This window comes from Solea senegalensis, linkage group LG10, assembly GCF_019176455.1.
Source record: "Solea senegalensis isolate Sse05_10M linkage group LG10, IFAPA_SoseM_1, whole genome shotgun sequence".
In the NCBI taxonomy this organism is placed as follows: Eukaryota; Metazoa; Chordata; class Actinopteri; order Pleuronectiformes; family Soleidae; genus Solea; species Solea senegalensis.
Window position 1 is genome coordinate 11,502,504 of NC_058030.1, and position 15,160 is coordinate 11,517,663.

At 41.5% G+C, this 15,160-nt stretch overlaps 2 protein-coding genes and 1 long non-coding RNA gene across 3 annotated transcripts in view; 2 read left to right on the top strand and 1 right to left on the bottom strand.

The window, feature by feature from the left end:
* LOC122775571 overlaps positions 1 to 15,160 on the bottom strand; it is a 64,028-nt gene that overhangs the window by 16,946 nt on the left and 31,922 nt on the right. The window lies entirely within an intron of this gene.
* Positions 8,446 to 10,810, top strand: LOC122775570 (parathyroid hormone-related protein-like). Its single transcript, XM_044035546.1, has 3 exons — positions 8,446 to 8,906; positions 9,109 to 9,227; positions 9,710 to 10,810. The coding sequence occupies exons 2-3, from the start codon at positions 9,109 to 9,111 to the stop codon at positions 10,128 to 10,130; spliced, it is 540 nt and encodes a 179-aa protein (XP_043891481.1). The 5' UTR covers positions 8,446 to 8,906; the 3' UTR covers positions 10,131 to 10,810.
* Positions 13,979 to 14,902, top strand: LOC122775569 (galanin receptor 2a). Its single transcript, XM_044035545.1, has one exon. The coding sequence runs from the start codon at positions 13,979 to 13,981 to the stop codon at positions 14,900 to 14,902; it is 924 nt and encodes a 307-aa protein (XP_043891480.1).

The following is a 15,160-nucleotide window of genomic DNA, read 5'->3' on the forward strand; positions in this document are numbered from 1 at the left end:
GCATTGAGTGCAGTCCATTTAAAATAACATATGGATAAATAAATACAGGACCTAAGTTCTCTGTGCTGTAATTGGTCAGGAAACCAACAGAGACAAGCTCATTTACAGTAAATGGATCAGCGTTGAGTCAGTAAAGTGAATTTGGCTCACACTGTGAATTATAACTATTTGGAAATTTCAAGTGAGGCATTTTTTTTTTCAGTGTTAAAATATTAACTGAAATGTCTCCGAGATATATATTTTTCCTCTGGGAAAACAACAATTTTCATGTATCTGTGTGTTTCCAAGAACGCTTTTAAATAAAGAAACATGAGTGCACTGAGGATGGAAATGCAAATTAAGAGCAAATTAAATTAAAAGGAAACTCTGACTAATTCTAACACTTGTATATCAACCTTCAGCATTTGTAGTGAGGACACTCATAGACACAATGCATTCCCTAACCAGAAATTAAGTTTTGTCACATAAGGGCCAGTTTTTGGACTCCAGTTCAGTGTGTGTGTGCCAGAAAATGTCCTAAAGAGGTAACAAATACACAAACACACACATGGTGTGGCGGTTTGTCTGGCCAACCTTGTTGACCCACTGGCTTAGCTGTGGTTGCACGCTGGACGCAAAGCAGTCATTAACGATTTGAGCCTGCTCTTCACTTGTGCAAACAAACAGACTTGGGCTGTCATTACCGTAACACCACGTGTGTGTGGTCTTCTCAATCAGGCCTTTATTGATTCTTCAATTTTCGCCGAGGTTGCGGCAGCGCAACATGGCAAGATTTGTCGGGGGAGTTAAAGACGTGGAGGCGCACGCAGACTTGTGGCGTGTGCATTAAAAAAGCTTCACACACACTGGCTAACACATTTTTCATCAGCCTCAAATACTCCACAGTAGTTGTGGCCGTGGGCAGGAGAGACCGCTCCACAAGCAATGCCACGGCATCACCACAAGCCACAAAACATAAAACATCACAGTCGGTTTTATGTCGCATGTAAAATGCACATTATAACCAAGAGCAGTGAGCCCTGTCCACCAGCTCCACTTTTTCTTGCCCACAGACAGAGCTATCTTTACATGGAGGAGCAGTGCAGAGTCTCAATGTGTTGCTTGGCAGACAGGCAAAAGTTTATGGTAATGCTTTGGGTGATAGGTCAGGGGCAGGAGGGTGGCGGGTGGCTGCTGGTGGTGGCTGTGTGGTGACTCTGTGGGATTTCGGGCCTCGTCCAGCTGGTTTGGGCTCTGCCTCTTGAGGTCAGGAGAGTGAGGGGGGAGGGCGGCATCAGACATGGGGCAGATTGTGGTTTGGGGAGGCAAGTAAGGAGCACGCTTTTCCCAGAGCCTGGAGCACAGGGCCACAGCAGAGAGGCCAGGCCACAGTCTGATACCCCACCACTGACATCTGCTTAGAGCGAAATGCAAATGCAGTGTGTGCCCCTGGTCACAGAGTTGTTCTTTGTACCTTTCTTTTTAATTTTCAATCACTTATGGGTCACGATTTAATACACAGTTAAATCATAAAATGGACAACTTGTAAGGTTTTCACTAGGAACAAGCTCTAACACACTGAAAAGTGTAAAAATGTAAAAATCTGCCTCTTCAGATGAGAGCAGAGCTGTGCCAGGCAGGAATCATTTCATCTTAGAAATACATTTTGCAGGCAAAATAAGCAGTGGCAGATATTTCCTGTCTGAAAAATAATGATTTAATATACCTGTTCTGTAGACTGAGTCAGGACAACATGCTTTTGTTCTGGCTGGACCTCCCCCGACTCACTGTCTCCAGGAGCTTGACATTTATGGGTAACATAAAAAAAAAGTAGTTGTAAATAAGAAATCAGCCCCAAAGCACAACCTGAGGAGGATTATCGTATATCAAGCAGCAGAAACAGAAACAGACAAATCTCACAGCTATGTTCAGATCCAATAAATGTGTGACGAAAGAGACCATGTTTGGGTAACCCAGAGCAGGAGTTAGGTAATGTTCAGGATGCACGCCTCTTAAAGTGTGGATCAGTGACTCTTCACCGAAATCCTGACTAACTTTCCGTGATGCATTATGGCTTAAACCATAAAAGTCTGCATTAACTACTGGAAACATCAATTTACCAACTTGTAAATCTCCACATACACAGCACAAGGAATTTGAAAATGTAAAACATTGGACTAAAAATTATTGTTTTAAGTGTGAGAAATACTGTATATTCATACAACACTACATCCACAGTGGTGGGGTCCAGGTTGAGCGTTGATGGACCATGACTAACATAAGCAACATTTTACTGTCGCCCTCCAAATAATAAAACACTGCAGTGATGATTTATGTGGCCACTTGGGAAGAGTGGAAAAAGGTTTTGAACCCAGCACTGATGTATGAACATCTTTTAAGTTGATGTGGTGAACTGTTGACTCACATTAGTCTACGTGATGAATGGTGTTGAGTACGATACTCACTGTTTTTGCTCTGTTTTTGGTCTCTACCATCTCCTGAGCTGCTATTCTGTCCATTTGAAACTTTTAAAGTAACTTCAGCTATTCAAATTTCTAATATGGTTTGAAAATTGTGCCACATGGTTGGTGTAGTGGTTAGCACACAAAGGCCTTTCTACACAGAGTTTGCCATGTCCTCCCGTGTGTGCGTGGGATTTCTCCGGGTTCTCCAGTTTCCTCCCACTGTCCAAAAACATGCATATTAGGGGATTAGGCAAATTGGACACTAAATTGACTGTAGGTGTGAGAATGGATTGTTTGTCTCTATGTGTCCCTGTCATGGATTGGTGACCTGTCCAGGGTGTGACCCGCCTGTCACCCTATGTCAGCTGAGATTGGCACCAGTGCCCCCCGCGACCTTCATATGGAGGATAAAGCGGTAGAAGATGAGTGATAGTGAATTAGAAAATGTTCAATTGTGCATTAGTAGTTGTTTTAGTAGTAAGCCCTGGGTGATTCAACATGGCCTAAAATTAAAACGTTGTTTCAATTTAAGTGTTGTGGGTGGTACATCAGCCTCTGTGCACGGTAACTCCTGCAGACACCGACTAGATTTTTCACTGCTTACCAGAAATAGTTGGGCTATTCTATTGCTGCCTCCATCAGGAATTTTAAATACAGGTTTCCTTGTGACTGCTGTTTACCTGGTACAAACTTACCAGCAGTAGACGAGCAGCACCTGAGTCCCCTTAAGCTTTTCCTTTCACATCTGGAGTCAGATAACATAATAGGAGGTGAATGCGTATATCTGTCTGTCATCACTGGGTTGCGAACCTGGGACTCTGGTTTCAAAGTTTCAGCTCCTTACCAGCTGGGATAATGGGGATGACATGTGAACCAGGGTCGATTTGTCCCAGTCCTTCCCTGGCCATAAATAATGCATTATAAAACCGAAGCTGCGGGCCTTACAATATCTGACCATGGGCCGTGATTGGCCAGACTTTGGACAGAGTTTTATATAGTCAGAGTAAGAAGTTAATGTCTACTGTATTTCATGTATTTATGAAAAGCTCCTTCAACACATCAACACTGACAACAATAAAGGAAACAGAGCGTCCTCTTAGTAGCCGAGCTGTTGAAAATAGCTGACCAACGCAGAGGGAGGTGAAAAGGAATACAGAGCATTTATGGGACGACAGATATGATTGGTAGGTGTGGATGATTAGCAGGAAACTCTCCCAGCTGCCCACAATATGACATTATAAAGCATGGCTCCGATGAACGAACTGAAATGGGCCGTACAATAACTCACCGTTAAAAAACCATTAAGAGGGGAAAGTAACTCTGCAAAAGTCATTTCTCAAGTGAGGTTTTCCAGGATAACAAACCTTACGTTCTCATGTGAACAAATGGCAAAGTGATCAAAGCCTTGAGTGCATTATAAAGAGACCATTATCAAATACCCCTTAAAAACCTCTGATTCTGTTCTCCACGGACAAATGTATGGTTACGGTGCATATGACATTTGAATGTCATGCTCAATAGACACTGGGCTGAATTATTTGTGCATATACTGGATGTTTTTAGTGAATGTGTCTTCACCTTTCACTTCTCTGCAATGTTCAAATGTCACTTAGCTGCATGAGCGTTGAGAGTTTGAGGGCAGTGGTGCTTTGACATGGTCATAAAATAAAATAACGCAGGAGGATGCAGACAGCGTCAGAGGGCAACTTTCATTCGAATTAACACCGAATTACTGGAACAGACAGAATTGTAGTGGGCATGCCAAGTACACAGCGAATGTAACTCCACAACAAAAGCAGGAACTAGAGAGGGTTTATGACATAATTGGGTGGGCCAATATAGGGAATGTGTACAACGGTTTCAAAAATAGATGCTGAACTCAGAGTTTTAACATGAAATGAGGGTGTTTTTCTGGATGTGTGTGTGTGAGTGAGCTGGCTGCTTAGAACCAGCGTGTATAAATTCTTTAAAAACTGTGGAGTGTGCGTGTGTATAAGTGTGCTGTACGTGTGAATGTGAAGTGAAAAATGCACAGCAATACTGTTCTGCGTTGAGAGTGCAATTTAGCATGAATCAAAAGCAGCTTTCCTGGCTCCTGTTCCATATGCCGCTGTCTGCCAGGAAATGGGATTTTTTTTTTTTCTTATTTTTTTGCAGGTAAAGTCTTTGCAGAATGGAATCAAATGAGGTCTTTTTTTCCCTACCGAATGTTAAAGTGTTGGAAGTTTGGGGCAGACACGTTGGAAACAGAAGAAAGCAGAGTTTTCGAGACAGCAGGGGGGTCTGCCATATATTTGTCCCAGCCCCAAACCCCTTCTGGACCCCTCTGCTGAACTGAATCATGACTGCTTGTAAAATACTGAGCCGTCTATTAAGTAATTTACCACCAACTGCTCTGCAGTCTTGCCTGAAGTGATTCTACTAATCATCACAGCTCACAGAAATAATTTATGAGTTTTATTCATGAATAGAAATGCAAGTTATTCCATCCAGTAAAACAGAGCAGGTAAGTAGAGAAAACGACTTAGGACTTTGAATGGACTGTATTCATCTTAAATTTTACAATGACTCTCATAACCTTGACATAAAATTAAAAAAGACAGAATAATAAGTGGGACTGCTGCAAACAATCTCACTATATGCTGTTTTGCGGCAGCCATTTTTGGTGCTTGTTCTTATTTCACTGTATTTATCCGTTAACTAGTCCACATACTTCTACACAGAAACTTCATTTAAGCTTAAAATATTCAATGTTATTTGCACATTTTTCCCTTTTAATGAATTGAAAACTAAGCAATAGCAGAAATGTGTTTAACAGAGTAACTTTTATAAATTGTATACATTTTAAATTAGCTACTTTTATGGAGGTTTTACTTGAACTTGAGTGAAATCTAATCAAAGTAATAGTACTTTTACAAGTTATAAGTAGATTCATTTAGTACATTTTCCAGCTCTGTTCACTATGAATTGGCAGGCCAACAGACTTACCACGTGAAACTGAGTCACACCTAATAATAGTTAAAGAGACGGCGATGGAGTGCAATGTACTGTCACCATAAGGGCATTTGTAGTTTTTACAATGACAGAATTGGTGTTACTTTATCAGCACAGGCTGTTCCATTGTTTTGTTGTTTTACTGGATGGCTCAGGACTCAGGAATAAATCTCGGGAACATTTAACCAGTTTGAGAACAAACTCCAACCACAATTGACGGACTCCCCCCAAAATCAGAGTGCTCAGACAGTAATATTTTCATAGGCCATTGACTGTTATCTTTCATTCAAGTCCAATTACAACTTGTGTCAAAATCACTTTGAACAAATGCATTCAACTCACTGCGAGTGCTGTGGAAAAACTGCGTAAGTTAAGATCCCAGAGTTCCTTAGGTGGAACAACAAGCACAGTTTCGGGGACTTCAAAGTAAATGTGTAAGATCAAAACACTGGCAGAGTCTTATATAAGAAACCATGTTAGCAGTGTTGCTCAGGGGCAGTAGTGTTGACCGACTGATTCTGTCTATGGAATAAAATATTGATAGAGGAATTATACACACATCACCACATATACTATATGAACAAAAGTATTTGGATGCCTGACCATTACAGCAACAGGGACTGTAATGACGTGTTACAGTCCCTGTTGCTGTAATGTACTGTAAAATACATGTACTATGGGTGGGAATAATGGTGGAGATAGCTATGTTAAGAGATGCCTCAGCCACGTTCAATACAAAAACTATCACAAAGCTCTGTATTGTGATATTATTGGTTTCGTGGACCATGTAACACATATCATATTGTATCATGAGGTACCCTGGTAACACATAAAGTACTTTAAGATGTAGTTAGTCCCCCTTTTGCAGCTATAACAGCTTCTTGGAAAAAGCTCCTCAAGATTTTGAACTGTTGGCTCACAATCTGACCTGGCTCACAATCGCTGTTCCATTTCATCCCAAAGGTGCTTGATGGGGTTGAGGCCAGTCAAGTTCTTCCACACCAAACTGTCAAACCATGCCTTTATATTCCTTGTTTTGTGCACTGGGGCATAGTCATGTTGGAATAGAAAATGGCCTTCCTCAAACTGTTGCCACAAAGCATATCATTGTCCAAAATGTCTTGGTGTGCTGAAGCGTTGAGATTGTCCTTCATTGGAGATCAGGGGCTGAGGCAGAAACCTGACAGAAACATCTGAATTCAATACTTAACAGATGTGGCCAAATACTTCTGTCCATATAGTTTACCTCTGATATGGAGCTTGGATGCAGATCTTTTTAATCTGAAAACGCCATTTCAAATTAAAACACAATAGCAGGAATGTAGTATGTAATATATGAGGAAGAATTGATAGTGGACTTAAGGGAATATAAAACATGAACGGAACTCTCTAGAGCAGGGGTGTCAAACTCAAATGACCTGGGGTCCAATGAGCATCTAGTCTGGTCAAGCGGGGGCCGACATAGAGGAAAAAAATTGGAAAAAACAACTATTCAGAAGCCGATGGGCAATATAAGATATTCATTGTGATTAAAACAGCTTAAATATATGTATTTTCATGTTGAGTGTAATACATTTAATAAAGCAATGATTACAACCGAATGTCTTTTTAATATAAAAATATTACATTTAGGCAAATACATTTAGTCTTATATTCCATCACCTCGCACAGTGGTGGGCGGGCTGGGGGGCCGCATGTAATCGATTAGAGGGCCACATGTGGCCCCCGGCTCACCAGTTTGACACATGTGCTCTAGAGCTATTGTTTGCCCTTCCATTGTGCACTACTGAAGCGTGACTGTGCAACATGGCCAGCTCTGTGAAAAGATCACAAAAACACAATGTTCAACAAAAACAATGTTCCGTTTCAAGTTTAAAATAACAAAAAAAATAAATTAAAACAACTTTTGCCAAATAATCTACTTAAAAACAGACATCCATTTTAAAGCATTTGATTTTGTGTCCATCATCTCCTAATCTTTCCTCTTGAGTGAGTTTTAAGACTAAATATGATGGCTAATTGAAAAAAAGGAGGTGAAGTCACTGACTCACACACTTAAACAATGCATAAAGATAATCTATACTTTCCAATATTCAATTCATTTTTAAATTACTCAAGCTGATTTATCAAGAGCAACAGAAAAACAAAATAAAAACTGACCGAGCAGTGCAGTCACACTATCAGCAGACATGTCATTAAATGTATGCAGGTGACTACTCATTGAACCATATTCTACACACTCCAAATATAATATTTGCAATATATTTCTAAATTCAATATTCCTTAATTTCATCTCGCATCAACATCAAACTAATACAGATTATCTCTGACGTAATTTATAATATGGCTCCATCACCCACACACTGGCCCTTTACATATATGGCTCAGTGCCTGAACATACACAGAGGAATGGGATTGTCTACAGCTGCCTCGATGCAAAGCTCATACACTTTCCTTAATAGCTGAATATCAGAGATACCTCAGCACCCACTGTAACCATTTGGTGGTGAGCTGGTTTGCTGAGGCAGAGTGGAGGTGAATTCAAAGGTCTTCAGTGAGCGGCTGTGGGTTAGGTTTCTCTGAGGTTATGGTCATTCTCCCGTGGGAGAGTGGTTAGGCCTTGCTGTTTACTTTGGAGTAACCCTGCCCCTCCCCTCATACTGTACATGCTCTGCTTGGTAACCAGTGATTACCTCCACTGGTGCACACCTGTCATCGCTGACCTCCATATGAGGGAGTTACCTAAGAAATTGCAGTCATTTGAAATGCATTGCAAACAACTTTTTAAATCTATCTTAAATAAAGAGTGCTCTTTGTTTTCTGTTGCTCTGGATGCTGCATTTGCACTACCTTCTCGTCACAGCAGGTGTATTTGAAGGGTTGGGGGAGGGAGGGAGGGAGAGAGGCGAGGCGAGGGCTTGGGAGTTTGGGGAGGGTGTTAGGACTGGACTTAATGGGTAAAAAGCTATAGTGTAGTGCCTGCATCTTCACCGAAAGAGGAGTTGGACTTTCTCTCTGTGCCTCTCTCAGACAGCCTCACAGCGCTGGACTGAAAAAAACGCCTCACAGCTCTGCTCTCAGCTTCGGGGCCACCTGAGAAGATGCTTCAGCGTTAACTCCTCAGGAGATTACTCTTCATGCTGCACTGAGAGGAGTTGCAGCTCTGCAGCTCACAAGCTGCTGCTCTTTCTATCTTTATCTCTCTTTTAATTGGGACGCTGGGGAGAAATAAATAGCTCAAGACACACTGTTGGGAGGCAAATGAATGGAGCAGACTGACAGGGGATTTCCCCAGGCTGCCTTCTCACCAATGGACCTGGACACAAGTTTTGATATGGCCAAATTGTATTTGGCGAAATGATTTTTCTTAATGGTTTGTAAACTGATTTTTGCAACAAGATCATCGCTAAAGAACTTGCAGACTGACCCTTAAGTGGATTTTCACAAAAAAAAAAAAATCCACATCATGTAAGTCCATGACTCTTCTCACCTTTAATAAACTGTTTATTGGCACCTGTGAGATGTTACTACACAGCTACTGTTGTTTTTCTGCTACTAACAGAAACAATGAAATAACAATAAAATGAGTATTATTCATACAAAAAAAGGTTTTACTTAGTTCATTTTGCTTTAATAAGTGACTGAATGTAATGTTACTTATGTCCTTCAGATGTTTGGCTTAAAGATGTGTTCAATAGTCATGCTACATCAGTGGAGTCTGGCTGTGTTCCTGCTGTGCTCCCCAGTGACTCTCGATTGGAGACCAGTTGATGCACTTAGTTGCAGAATGTGAGTTATATTTGACATTAATTTTTGAAACGCATTGGAAAATTATTTCATGCCATGCACTGAGGAAGTTTAACAATGAAAGGCTGGTTAAAAAATGTCAGATGGTTGAACAAAAACATTCTGTATTGTGATTTTGAAAGCAAAACCACAGTTTCTCTGAACAGAATAATGTAATGTACAGGGGAAATTTGCTGCTTCAGCTCTGGCTGTTTGAGAGTTTAGAGCTCACACTGGTGATGGCTCTCAGAAACTTGCTTTTGCTGCCATCTACTGTCCTGAGGTTTTCATAGTGCCTGACCTTGAATTTTAGCTACAGACACTTCTATAACTGGTCCACACATTAAAGTCAACGCCACAGAGTGAAGAAAGTTCATTCGGTTTTGCTTGTTTCATTGAAAATCTAAGAGAAATCAGACACACTGGCAGAAATGAAAACACAATTCTCTCAGCATGGGTCTAATCCTTTTAAATTTTGCTTTAAGGAGGAGATCAGTGAGCCATGCCCAGCTGATGCACGACAAGGGCCGCTCCTTGCAGGAGTTCAAGCGTCGCATGTGGCTGCAGGAGCTGCTAGAGGAAGTGCACACGGCCGATGAACAAGCAGCACCTGTGCAGAGTGGAACCACGAGCCAAACCTTCAGTGGTAATACTCTACACCAGAAACCACCAGGAGCCACAAAAAACCTCCCTGACAGATTCAGGCTGGACAGAGAGGGTCCGAATTTGCCCCAGGAGACCAACAAGGCTGTGGCCTACAAGGACCAGCCACTAAAAGTGGCCACCAAAAGGAAAAAAAAAGTCAGGTTGGGCCGGCGAAGAGAGAATGACAAGCGGCGGAGGCGGGCACGGGCGGCCACAACAGCCATGGATGATTTGGCACCTTGGCTGAGGGACATCCAATAGCCTTGATATGGTTGGTACTGCACTAAGACATTGACACAGTTCCAGCTAGACTGAAAGCCTGACAGACTTGAGCCACACCTGACTCAAAGCCACAGTCACATGAAGGGCCCGGAGCTGTGCTTGTACAATAATATTTTTGCTATGTGTGTCCTGTTCTGAAGCAATCGCATACTTCCTGGAGTTTCATCGCATCATCTGAAGTCCATATTTATTTGGAAAAATCTTCACACGTCTTTAACGAATACAAAAAAAACCCAAAGCATTATGTTACCAGCCCCAAACTGCTGTGCACACAAGTAAGAGCACAGAGGAAATATTTATTGCTTGAATATAATGCAACTTCACAAAATTTGGGATGCGGAGTGGTCCACTTTTCTTTGGCTGTATACAATGTGTTGACTATCATGGACTTACAGTTACAGACAAACCGTTAATACAACTAATACATTTCTTTGAACTGTTCTGCCATAATTTATTTCACTTTGAAAGTGTATATTTATTTTGTGAATGTATCCTGGTGCTGCTGACGAAATTCCATAATGCACTTTAGTTCTATCCTGCAAAAGTTCTTTTGTGGTTTGAGTTTTATTTTGATGATCCTGCTTTCCTTCCCGACCCTAACATCCCTCATGGACGTGTAACTTATTGGATGCTTCATTAAACCCACTCTTGTCATTTTACATTATAGTTTATTTTTATAGAACAAGCCCGACTCAGGGCTGTCAGACTCATTTAATGTTCTTCACTTGCACTGAGAACATACTGTACATGTTTCCATAATTAATCAAACATTAAAACTGTAGCCATTAGTAAATACTTTTGATTTATAGTGTCTTTGTTCAACAGTCAACCACACGGTTGGTGTAGTGGTTACCACTCTTGCCTATACAGCAAGAAAGACCCGGTCGGAACAAGGGTCTTTCTGCATGGAGTTTGCATGTTATCCCCGTGTGTGCGTGGGTTTTCTCCGAGTTCTACGGTTTCCTCCCACAGTTCAAAAAAATGCAGATTTGGAGATTAGATGACTTGGACACACAAATGTACCATAGGTGTGAGAGTGGATGGTTGTTTGTCTCTATATGGCTCTGTGATGGACTGTTGACCTGTCTAGGGTCAACAGTCCCGCTTTTCGCCCTATGTCAGCTGGGATTGGCACCAGCGCCCCCCGGTAGAGGATGAGTGAGTGAGTGTTCAACAGTCATATCCAACCAAATCTCACAATTTATATTATGTAGCTTAAAAAAGTGGATCAGTCATTATTGGTAGGGCTCATGGTTCCCTGATGTGCTTTAACAAGTCAATGAACTCCAAAATACTTCCATGAGTGTTTAAATGTTATGTAATTTATCATTATTTAGTAATTTATCAACAAGTCTGAGACTTGTTTATTGCATGAGTGTGTAGATGTATATTTTGAGCATCAGTTGTCTCAGGACTGACTGAACCTTTTTGTGGAGCAACCTTCTAATTCTAATTAAGTTAGTTCTTCAGGTATATAAAATGATGGGTTTTGTTAAACAGCCTATATAAGAGCTACAAACTGAAGTTGATATAAATGTGAATTTGGTTGAAAATATTGATCATTTTCATAATCCATAATGTGTTGATTTTTTTTCTCAATGAGTCTTTTAATCAATTCATCAAGAAAATGAAATGAAAGGAAAAGAATGGAGAATAATTATGGTCACATCTTCAAAGTACTTGCTTTTGTTATGTCTCCATAACAAAACCTGAACATATTCACATTACAATCTTGAGGACACAAAAAGACACAAGTCCTCATATTTGATTAACCGGCGCCAGCAGCAGTTTGTTTGTCATAAGATAAACGCAATCTTTCTTTTTTGTTGCTTAGCTTATGATATACGCTTTATTGTGAAAGAGTGGGAGATGTAAAGACTACGGGCCTGACAGTGAGCAGTGAGTGTTGTGTGTCCTCAAAGTGTCAAGTATCATTTTTTTGTACAAATTGGTTTATAAGATTTCATTGCAGCTTTTAACCTTGTTATAAAGGAAGGCGTTTTACACAAGATTTGGTTCAAAACAGGTTTTCCATGTTTGCCATAAAGGGCAGAAATTATGTTGTTTCTTTTTTTGGTTGTTGACTTTTTCCAGCATGAATAGAACACTGTGAACAATGAAGCTGTTAATGTCCCACTTGAGAACATGTGGCATTTTTAACAGCCCGCTGACTGGATGGCACGGAGACTGGTAATGGAGGGAATAGTAAATGCATCAGCGTCAGCTATATCCTGTGCTAAGAGCAGCAGTGTACACCATAGGCCATTAGCTGACATAATCATAAATGCTGTGGAAAGCCTGATAAAGCTGCCGTCAGGAGCCTGCAGCTCACACCGAAGAAATCAATCAAACAATGGAGAGAGGCATTAATATCTTCAGAGAAGGGGAGGAACCCAGAATGTAATCAATGGACTGGACTTTTTTTTTTCTCGATGGAGGGTGACCAACTTTCATTTAAGTTTAAATGCTTTTATCCAAAGTGACTTACAACTGAAAGGGACAGCACAGTGCGGTTAAAAAGACCTTGACGTAAATACTGAAGCAAGTAAGGGCTAAATGTGCTAAATGAGACAAAGTGCAGGAGATTGGGTAAGGAAAGTGCAAAATAAGTCCTGTAGTTAGTTATTAAAGGCTGATAGAGGAGGTGTTAGGAGAGGAGGGGCTCACAGAGGAGATGAGTCTTCAAGTGGCTCTTGGGGGACACTGCTCTGATTACCCAAAGGTGACTTGATGATAACAAGCAGCCATGGTTAGGGGTATTGATTTGAAAATATCATCAATGCAGTGTTAACAGAATTAGACCATTTTCACAGTTTAGTTTCAAACTAAACAGAAACATAATAGCATGTCCTCAGAACAGAACAGGTATGGAAGGCACATCGCTGTTTTCTCAGCACCTGTTTCAGAGGCCGTTTGTCTTTAAATCAAGTCAACCAGAATCAATTTGACCCGAGTGATGTTTGCCTTTCTGCCCTCCACGTTCAGTAATCACACCCTGTAATGAGCCGTGAGAGGCTGCCACCTCTGCCTCTGCAGTCCAGTTGAGCAGGATGGACGCCGGTAATGGAAGAAAATTCACAAACATGATGAGAGGAGAAGGCTTTGAGGAAAAACAAGGGTAAGTTTGTCAATCTGACAACATGATTAAAAAAATGCAAAGCAGCGGATAGTTGTGTCTCATTTTGTCCTTTGTCCTGCAACCTCTGTGTTTAGATCTTGTGTTACTTTCCATTTTTACTACAGTAGTTACAATCACTGTCATTATTGATTAACTTATCTTATTATTTAGTCAATTGCTTTGTAAATGTTTAAAGATCCTACGATGATGTCTCCATGTTTTCTTGTCAACAATCACAAACCAGAGTCTTGATGTGTGAAGGTCCAGTGTGGAAGAAGTAGTGAAACCTAACGGTGAGACTGCAGAGTGCAACAAATGGAGGGCTCCTCCACTGGCCTTCACCTTGTTGGTTTATGCATCACATTTATGTGTTCAAGACTGATTCTTCTTGGTTTGTGTAGTAAACTTCTGCTTCAATACGTGAGACAGCTTGTCTGTTTAGGCTGCAGTCAAGGTCAAGATGGCAGCCTTCATAAAGCAAGGCCCTTTATATCACAGCTACAAAACCCCAACTATTTTTTTATTTTCAAGGGATTATAACACTTCTGGGTACGATATTCAATTCAACTGCCAATAAACCCTCATAAATGTGACACACTGGATCTTGAAATGTATTATTTGTACAAAAGTTTTCTGCTTGACAAATCCAAAATACAAATGATGTTCTTTTTCCTACTTTAAAAGGTGATGTCAAACCAATGAGACCAACATGTCTGTTCCGAACACCTATGGACTGATCTTTGCCTGTACCTGTGGAGTGATCCTGGGCATTGGACTCTGTGCTAACCTGCTCGTCTTCTCCCTGTTTGCCAAGTACAACACCTTACGAAAGAACCGCCTCGACATCCTCTTACTCAGCATGACTCTGGCCGACTTCCTCACCCTGCTGCTCATCCCCTTCACTCTGCACTCTGCTGTCAGCCACTCGTGGCCTCTGGGTGATGTCTCCTGCAAAGTGTACCAGTTCCTGCTGGCATTTAGCCTGGCAGCTAGCACCTACTCACTGTGTGCTGTGTCCATGGCCCGTGCCATGATCATCACCAACCCGTACCAGCCGCCCACCATGGACCTGGTCATCCTCATGTTTGTCCTGGTCTGGGCCCTCAGTTTCTTCATCAGCCTGCCTCTGAGAATGTTTGCCAACAAAGAGAGTATTGGCCCAGACCTGGCAAACTTCACCTTCTGCCTTCCAACCATTCATGAGCACCACTACCAAGTGGTCCTCAGTCAGTTTGTACTTTACTACTTTGTTCCAATGCTGGTCATCGCCTTCAACTATGTCCGTCTGGCTCTTTTCCTCCACAAGAGTCCTGTAATGTCAGTGTCCAGTGCCAGGAACACCCGCAGAGCCTCCGTCATGGTGTTCTTGGCTGCTGCTACCTTCTCAGTGTGCTGGCTTCCTGGTTATGTGCTGGAGCTGTGCGTGTACCTGGGGCTGTATCGTCACGGACAGGCGTGGGAGATGTTCTACTTTGTCTGCACTATGCTCCAGTACCTGCATCCCTGTGTCAACCCCGTCCTCTATGTGCTGCTCTCTAAGCGCTATCGCCACACGAGGGCAGCGTGGCTCTTCAGCTGTAACAGGAACAGAGTGCAGCCGCAGGTCGTCAGCATCACCACAGACAGTTTTTAAATTCAGCTCACCGGTTTATGCGTCATGTAGCCGGCGACAGTTGGGGACACTTTTTGCTGTTATGACAATTTCTAATGTTTTGATGCTTAATTTTACAAATATTTTCATGTGATATGTCATAGCTGATTATTTTCATTAAATCTTCTCAAGCTTATCCACTGCAAAAATGTCTTACATTAACTGCATACAAATAATGACATTATTGATGCTGTGGTTTTCAGTCTATATTACATTTCAGGACAGCACATGATGACATAT

Coding starts and splice junctions, on each gene's coding strand:
- LOC122775570 (XM_044035546.1), top strand. CDS start 9,109: ATGTTTGGCTTAAAGATGTGTTCAATAGTCATGCTACATCAGTGGAGT. Junction 9,228..9,709: donor GATGCACTTAGTTGCAGAAT/GTGAGTTATATT, acceptor TTTTGCTTTAAG/GAGGAGATCAGTGAGCCATG.
- LOC122775569 (XM_044035545.1), top strand. CDS start 13,979: ATGTCTGTTCCGAACACCTATGGACTGATCTTTGCCTGTACCTGTGGA.